At 35.8% G+C, this 9,305-nt stretch overlaps 1 protein-coding gene across 1 annotated transcript; it reads right to left on the reverse strand.

The window, feature by feature from the left end:
- Nucleotides 1-1,062: 1,062 nt before the first annotated feature.
- On the reverse strand, nt 1,063-9,035 carry LOC145955473 (uncharacterized). The gene is made up of 2 exons (XM_083070260.1): nt 6,588-9,035; nt 1,063-1,644 (listed from the first exon to the last, which is right to left on the reverse strand). The coding sequence occupies exons 1-2, from the start codon at nt 7,627-7,629 to the stop codon at nt 1,607-1,609; spliced, it is 1,080 nt and encodes a 359-aa protein (XP_082926386.1). The 5' UTR covers nt 7,630-9,035; the 3' UTR covers nt 1,063-1,606.
- Nucleotides 9,036-9,305: the final 270 nt, after the last annotated feature.

Genomic DNA, 9,305 nt, shown 5'->3' on the forward strand with positions numbered 1-9,305 from the left:
AATACTTTTTCAAACCATAAATCATAATAAAATTTAGAATTAAAAAAATCAAACGAAGTCTTTTGATATTTTTTTATTTTCTTTTTCAAAATTCATATTTTAATTATATTTATATGAAAAATGAATTCCTCCGAACTTATCACAATAGAATTTATATTGGATTTTTAATATATATTTTGCGGGTTTCAGAATGTTACATAGGATTTTGAACATTCTTTATTGTTGTTCCAATGGAAGAACTTAACTTTATTTTTTTTAATTTATTTTTATGTGATTTCGACAATGAAGTGAGAATACAATTTTTTTTTTGTATATTATTTAAAAAAAAATTGAATGTTTTTATATAATGACAATTCTTACACGTGAAATACACATCATCCTATGTCGGATGGTAAAATCTATAAGGACCCATTCTTAAATTTAAGTATCCCATTAAAAATATTAGATGACTTAAGATAAGGAGAAGAAAAAATTAATGATCGAATCGATAGATATTTAAAATAAATGATAGAAAGATTTAATTATAAATAGGATAAAATTTAAAGACCAATTAAAATAAAATTAAAGTTTAGATAATTATTTGCAAAAATGATAATGTTTAAGAATTAATTAAAATAAAATTAAAATCTATAATATTTATTTATGAGTTAGATATAATTAATGAATTTATTAAGGCCATTGAAACATGACACTTCTTATGTGGTACCTTTCTACCTAAATATTATTTAGTAAAGGTTTTAATAAAGTAAAAATTTATATATAAAAGATATAATAAAATGTTTAAATTTTCTGTCCCAGAAAATGACTCATATCTCTTTAATTAAAATTCTTGAATAGAATCAAGACAAATAACTGTATAAATTTAAATTTGAGGCACAAATCTACGGCACAACTTCTAATCATAAATAGATATCATCATACTAAAATTATTGTAATTATTACTAGAAACATTAAACTCCTAGCTCTGTTGTCACACTTATCAAAACATTTTCCAATATATATGAGTGAAACATTAAACTTGGCCTCCATTAAGCATTTTTTCTTGTTTATATTTACTTTTCATATTGTCACACCCTCTACCCCGTTATTAATATACAACAAATGTAACAATAAAATATTTCTTATCTTCTTTTTGGGTAAATAAAATCTTTCATAGTTGACAAATATTTCAAATATAACAAGGTAGAAGATTCACATTCGTAACTCATAAATCATAACTCCAGTGTAAAAATTATAAAAGAAAAGAAGTTAAGATTTTCAATACAATTTAGTGTAAAACAAGAAATCATATATATACAAATAATAATAAAGGAAATATAAATTAACTCCAGTAAAGGTGGCAGTGCCTCCTGGTTAGGAATCAATTTATATTTTCCAAATCATGTAATAAAATATAAATAAAGATATTCATTCTGGTCTTTTATCAAGAACGTTCAAATTACAATTCTTAACATACATTTTCCTTGAATTATAAACTTTATCTACGTTATCTCTTCGTTAGAAATTACAAAGAAGAGAAACTAAAGTTATTAAAACAATAACATATTAAACTAAAATAACTATGCCCCGATGTCACATCCTATCAGAGCATGCCCAATTGAAGCTTTTAAGCCTCATCACCAACATCCTCATGATGCTGATCACCTGCAACATAATTTAAACATATACAAAAACAACAAGGGAGTGAGAAACATCTCACTCATTTTCAGGTGCAGAAATAAAGGCTAGATAGCACCCACACACACAACAAATATAAGTCACTTATAAACAATACACATATATCATCAATATCACATATACATTCATTTATCATGCAATGATGTCATGGACTCATATCATAAATGCATGCATGTGGCGCCATACGGAAGTTTCACATATCATCACTGGTGACCCAAAGGTACACCTGGTTACATCACTGGTGACCCAAAGGTACACCTGGTTACATCACTGGTGACCCTAAGGTACACCTGGTTACAAGTTACATCACTGGTGACCCTAAGATACACCTTGTTAGCATGTTACATCACTGGTATGCGGCCTCAGCGGCACACCTGGAATAATATATGCATATGATGCATGTCATACCATCATAATCTCATTGACTCAATATTTAACTTGTTACATAATTTCATTTAGTACATCATATCCTCATTTGTCATAGTCTCATAATCATAGTTTGTCTCAATAGTCAATTCTTAGGTCTCATGTCATTTGTCCATATTTCACATGGTCATGTCATCAATACTCCTCTTAAGGTCCGCATAGGTATTCACAGAGATCCAGAGAGCATTCTTATTCATATTAAAACTCATTTATTATTAACATTAATTTCATATTCATTTATTACTTTCAACAAAGAACAAAGTATAATAAATAGAAAATCGGACAGAACAACGGCACCTTTAACAAAAACAGAGTAGAGTAAATAGAAAATCAAACAGAACAACGGCACCTTCAACAAACAACAAAGTAAAGTAAATAGAAAATCAAACAGAACAACGGCATCCTCAACAAGAAACAAAATAGAGTAAATAGAAATTAAACAGAATAACGACAAAGGATTGGGGGCCAATCCGACAAACAACTATCCAACAATTATCCCTACACCCCTGAGCGAGGTTCTCACTCCCCCCCTTACCTGGATAAGCGGAGCTGAACTTAGGCAGAGCCTCCTCCTCTGGATTCCCTCTTCCTTTCTCTCTCTCTTTCTTTCTCTTTCTTTCTCTCTCTCTCTCTCTCTCTTCTCTTTCTCTCTCTAAAATTTCACTTTCTTCCTCTGTATAAAAAATTTCACCCCCCTGCCCCTATTTATAGGCAATCTGACGCACCCGGAACGGCCCGTACTGATTTCGGAACGGCCCGTTCCTGATCCTTCAAATCTGGGCAAAATTTGTAACTGGAACGGCCCGTTCCAAAATCGAAACGGCCCGTTCCCAAAAAACCAGAACGGCCCGTTCTGAAACCAGAACGGCCCGTTCTGAAACCAGAACGGCCCGTTCTCAATCTCAGAAGAACGGCCCGTTCTCCTTCCGGAACGGCCCGTTCTCCATACCGAAACGGCCCGTTCCAAAGCCGTTCTGGGACTACAAAAACCTCACATTTTCAACATTTGGAACGGCCCGTTCCAGAACCCAAAATACCCCTATAACTTTATTAAAATTACGAAAATGCCATTAACAAAAATAATAATAATAAAGATTTGGGTGTTACAATTCTCCCCTCCTTTTAGAAATTTCGTCCCCGAAATTTACCTGAAAACAGAAATGGATGAGCTTCTCGCATCTTGCTTTCTAATTCCCATGTAGCACTTTCTTCAATATTTCCTCCCCAAACGACCTTAACCAAAGGGATTTCCTTTCCTCTTAGTTGTTTCACTCTCGTGTCATCAATCCTTAGAGGAACCGTTTCATAAGTAAGATTATCCTTCAACTGAATGTTGTCAAACTCAATGATATGGGAAGGATCATGGACATACTTTCTGAGTTGGGAAACATGAAAGACACTATGGAGATTTGAAAGAGATGGAGGCAAAGCAATTTGATAGGCCACTTCACCGATTCTTTTAAGAATTTGATAAGGACCAATGAAACGTGGAGTAAGCTTACGGGATTTCAGTGCTCTGCCTACTCCTGTCCAAGGAGTGACTTTAAGGAATACATGATCACCTTCTTTAAACTTAAGGTCTTTTCTCCTCTTGTCATTATAACTCTTTTGCCTACTCTGAGTTGCTCTCATCTTCTCTTGGATCATCTTAACCTGTTCAATAGTTTGTTGAACTATCTCAGGTCCTAATATGACATTCTCTCCAGGTTCTGTCCAACATAAAGGTGTTCTACATCTCCTACCATACAGAGCCTCATATGGTGCCATCCCAATACTAGAATGGTAGCTATTATTGTAGGTAAATTCTATCAAAGGTAGGAAACTATCCCAACTACCCCCACGTTCTAAGATGCAAGCCCTCAACAAGTCTTCCAAAGATTGTATGGTTCTCTCAGTTTGGCCATCTGTTTGGGGATGGTAAGCTGAACTCAATCTAAGCTTAGTGCCTAAAGCCTTATGCAAACTCTCCCAAAATCTAGAGGTGAACCTAGGATCTCTATCAGACACAATACTAGTAGGAACTCCATGCAACCTCACGATCTCACTGATGTACAACTTGGTTAACCTCTCCAAAGAGTACCTAATATTAATGGGAATAAAATGGGCAGACTTAGTCAATCTATCCACAATGACCCATATAGCATCCAAGTTCTTCACAGTCTTAGGTAACCCAACTACAAAATCCATAGAGATGCTATCCCACTTCCACACAGGCACATCTAAAGGTTGCATCAAACCTGAAGGTTTTTGGTGTTCTACCTTAGCTTTCTGACATACTAAGCAAGCATACACAAATTCCTCCACTTCCCTCTTCATCTTAGGCCACCAAAACATCTTCTTAAGGTCTTGGTACATCTTAGTGGCTCCTGGATGGATACTAAGGATACTCTTATGACCTTCTTCCAGGATTGCTCTCTTAAGTTCTGGCACACTAGGAATGCACAACCTATCCTTAAATCTTAAAACTCCATCCACTCCAATTCTAAACTCACTTTTCACAGCTTGATTCAACTTCTCTACCCGACTCAATAAGAAAGGATCCATCTTCTGACCTTCTCTAATCTCATCTATCAAGCTATTAGTCACTCTTAAAGCTCCCAACTTAATACTCTTAGAGGTCAACTCACACCCTAAGCTCATATCCCTAAACTCCTCAATCATTTGCATTTCCCTAATCATCAAGGAAGACATTCTCAAAGATTTTCTACTCAAAGCATCAGCTACAACATTAGCCTTGCCAGGGTGATAATTCAATTGAAAGTCATAATCCTTAAGAAACTCTAACCATCTCCTCTGCCTCATATTCAATTCCTTTTGGTCAAACAAGTACTTAAGGCTTTTATGGTCACTAAAAACCTCAAATCTAGACCCAAACAAGTAATGTCTCCACAACTTGAGCACAAAAACTATTGCAGCTAACTCAAGGTCATGGGTAGGATAGTTTTGCTCATGAATTTTAAGTTGTCTTGAAGCATAGGCTACTACCTTACCCTCCTGCATAAGTACTCCTCCTAAACCCAATTTAGAAGCATCACAAAATACCTCAAAAGTCTTACTAGGATCAGGTAACACTAACACAGGAGCACTAGTTAATCTCCTCTTAAGTTCTTGAAAACTCTCCTAACACCTAGAATCCCACACAAAAGGTTGGTCTTTCTTCGTCAGCTTAGTCAAAGGAAGAGCTAGCCTAGAGAAATTCTCTATGAACCTTCTGTAATAACCAGCTAGTCCTAGGAAACTCCTAATCTCAAATACTGAATTAGGTGTTCTCCACTCTAACACAGCTTCTACCTTAGCAGGATCTACAACTATTCCACCCTTGGATATCACATGTCCTAGAAAGTTCACACTATCCAACCAAAATTCACATTTTGACAATTTTGCATACAACTGCCTCTCCTTAAGGGTTTGAAGAACGATCCTAAGGTGCTCAACATGCTCCTCCCTAGTCTTGGAATACACTAGGATATCATCTATGAAGACCACTACAAATCTATCCAAGTAAGGGTGAAAGATCCTATTCATGTAGTCCATAAAAACACCAGGTGCATTAGTCACACCAAAAGGCATAACTAAATACTCATAGTGCCCATAGCGGGTTCTAAAGGCAGTCTTAGGAACATCCTCAGCTCTCACTCTAATCTGATGGTATCCTGACCTTAAATCTATCTTACTGAACACACAAGCTCCAACTAGTTGATCCATAAGGTCATCTATCCTAGGCAAAGGATACTTATTCTTAATGGTCACTTTATTCAGTTGCCTATAGTCTACGCACAACCTCATGCTCCCATCTTTCTTCTTAACCAATAAAACAGGCGCTCCCCAAGGCGAGACACTAGGCCTAATGAATTGTTTTCCTTGTAATTCCTCTATTTGTCTCTTAAGCTCAACTAACTCTTTAGGGGACATCCTATAGGGTGCTATAGATATAGGTGGGGTACCTGGTACTAAGTCTATGCTAAACTCAATCTCTCTCTCAGGTGGTAAACTAGACACATCCTTAGGAAATACTTCTGGAAATTCTCTCACTAAGGGAATCTCATCTAGCTTACTATCAGTCTCAAGTGTTAAAGAAGCTAAGATCATGTACACTTTTTCATTGTCTTTTAAACAAGTTTTAATGTCAGCAGCACTAAGAAATTCCGTACTCTTACATTCACCAAAGGAAATAGATTTCTCAAAGCAGTTTAAAAGGACATGGTGAGAAGATAACCAATCCATACCAAGAATTACATCTAATTGACTAAGAGGCAAACAAATTAAGTCAACTAGAAACTGCTTATCAGAAACTGTCAAAGGACATTTCAAACACACTAGGGATGTAGTCACAGGACCATTAGTAGGGGTTTCCACAACTAAATCAAAATCTAACAAAGACACGGGCAAATTCAATTTTTGGACACAAGAGACAGAAATAAAGGAATGAGTTGCACCAGAATCAAATAGTACAACAAAAGGAGTCTCAGCTATGAAACAAGTACCTTGTATCAAATTTTCTGACCGAGAAGCTTCAGCACCACTAAGAGCAAATACTCTCCCCACAGTCTTTGGACGCTCAGTTTGCGAACCCGATCCCATAACACGTGTTCTTTGTGATTCAGGACATTGGGTACTGATGTGACCTTTACCATTGCAGTTGAAGCAGGTAACTTCCCTGTCACGACACTCAGACTGATTATGACCAACAAGTCCACACTTCCAGCATCTTACTGAAGGAGTGGACACAGACCCTCCAACACTTCCAGTAGCACTAACAGTGGATCCTCTAGTAAGCAACTTGCTTTTATTAGCAGCAGCTTTACTCCCTTGAAATCTATTAGAAGCGGAGTAAGGCTTGCTCCTACCCGAAGTACTAGAACTCACAGCACGGATAGGACCTCCAACTCCTTTATAAAAAGCAGCACGAGCACGGTTGTCATGATCATAAATGCTGCACTTATTGACCAGAGTGGGAAAGTGATATATCTCCTGATAGTTAATTGCAGTTTTTACTTCCGGACGCAGACCATTTACAAATTTTATGCATTTAGCTCTTTCACCACCCTCACCATGGTAGTGTGTGCAATAACGAACCAAAGCATCAAATTTGGCAGCATACACAACCACTGTGTCGTTCCCTTGATTCAGCTCAAGGAATTCCATTTCTTTCCGACTTCTCACATCATCCGGGAAATACTTCTCAAGAAAGACCTTCTTGAAGTTGTCCCAACTCAAGTGCACCCCTCCATCAATCATCCTCCGAAGTGCTCCTTCCCACCAAAAGTGAGCATCAGCAGTCAACATGAATGTGGCCAACTTCACCTTCTGAGCGATGGGACAATCCATAACATTGAAAATTTTCTCTATTTCTGTTAGCCAATTCATAGCAGCATCTGGGTCATATCCTCCTTTAAAGGTAGGTGGGTGATTTCGTTGAAATTGCTCCAACCAGTTAGGAGTAACTTCAGTCCTATTGTTATTATTCATAGCTTGTGCTAATGCTTGAAGAGCATCGGCAATCGCACGATCATTTCTACCAGCCATAGTCTAAGAAAATAATACAATCAATAAACATAATCAATCATCATACTATCATACCAACAAGTTTTACAATCAATTCAGTCCATCATTCATGTACCAAATAAACATAGTAAACCAAATAAGCATAGTAAACTCATAACTCACGGTCGATTAGATCGACCTGCTCTGATACCACTAAATGTCACACCCTCTACCCCGTTATTAATATACAACAAATGTAACAATAAAATATTTCTTATCTTCTTTTTGGGTAAATAAAATCTTTCATAGTTGACAAATATTTCAAATATAACAAGGTAGAAGATTCACATTCGTAACTCATAAATCATAACTCCAGTGTAAAAATTATAAAAGAAAAGAAGTTAAGATTTTCAATACAATTTAGTGTAAAACAAGAAATCATATATATACAAATAATAATAAAGGAAATATAAATTAACTCCAGTAAAGGTGGCAGTGCCTCCTGGTTAGGAATCAATTTATATTTTCCAAATCATGTAATAAAATATAAATAAAGATATTCATTCTGGTCTTTTATCAAGAACGTTCAAATTACAATTCTTAACATACATTTTCCTTGAATTATAAACTTTATCTACGTTATCTCTTCGTTAGAAATTACAAAGAAGAGAAACTAAAGTTATTAAAACAATAACATATTAAACTAAAATAACTATGCCCCGATGTCACATCCTATCAGAGCATGCCCAATTGAAGCTTTTAAGCCTCATCACCAACATCCTCATGATGCTGATCACCTGCAACATAATTTAAACATATACAAAAACAACAAGGGAGTGAGAAACATCTCACTCATTTTCAGGTGCAGAAATAAAGGCTAGATAGCACCCACACACACAACAAATATAAGTCACTTATAAACAATACACATATATCATCAATATCACATATACATTCATTTATCATGCAATGATGTCATGGACTCATATCATAAATGCATGCATGTGGCGCCATACGGAAGTTTCACATATCATCACTGGTGACCCAAAGGTACACCTGGTTACATCACTGGTGACCCAAAGGTACACCTGGTTACATCACTGGTGACCCTAAGGTACACCTGGTTACAAGTTACATCACTGGTGACCCTAAGATACACCTTGTTAGCATGTTACATCACTGGTATGCGGCCTCAGCGGCACACCTGGAATAATATATGCATATGATGCATGTCATACCATCATAATCTCATTGACTCAATATTTAACTTGTTACATAATTTCATTTAGTACATCATGTCCTCATTTGTCATAGTCTCATAATCATAGTTTGTCTCAATAGTCAATTCTTAGGTCTCATGTCATTTGTCCATATTTCACATGGTCATGTCATCAATACTCCTCTTAAGGTCCGCATAGGTATTCACAGAGATCCAGAGAACATTCTTATTCATATTAAAACTCATTTATTATTAACATTAATTTCATATTCATTTATTACTTTCAACAAAGAACAAAGTATAATAAATAGAAAATCGGACAGAACAACGGCACCTTTAACAAAAACAGAGTAGAGTAAATAGAAAATCAAACAGAACAACGGCACCTTCAACAAACAACAAAGTAAAGTAAATAGAAAATCAAACAGAACAACGGCATCCTCAACAAGAAACAAAATAGAGTAAATAGAAATTAAACAGAATAACGACAAAGGATTGG

Source organism: Cajanus cajan, chromosome 3, assembly GCF_000230855.2.
Source record: "Cajanus cajan strain Asha chromosome 3, NIPB_CcT2T_4, whole genome shotgun sequence".
In the NCBI taxonomy this organism is placed as follows: domain Eukaryota; kingdom Viridiplantae; phylum Streptophyta; class Magnoliopsida; order Fabales; family Fabaceae; genus Cajanus; species Cajanus cajan.

Bases quoted from the DNA above. Each gene is read 5' to 3' on its own strand.
- LOC145955473 (XM_083070260.1), bottom strand. From the start codon at position 7,629: ATGGCTGGTAGAAATGATCGTGCGATTGCCGATGCTCTTCAAGCATTA. The intron at 1,645-6,587 runs GTACTTGTTTCA...ATTATGTTGCAG, and splicing joins GTCAGAAAATTTGATACAAG to GTGATCAGCATCATGAGGAT.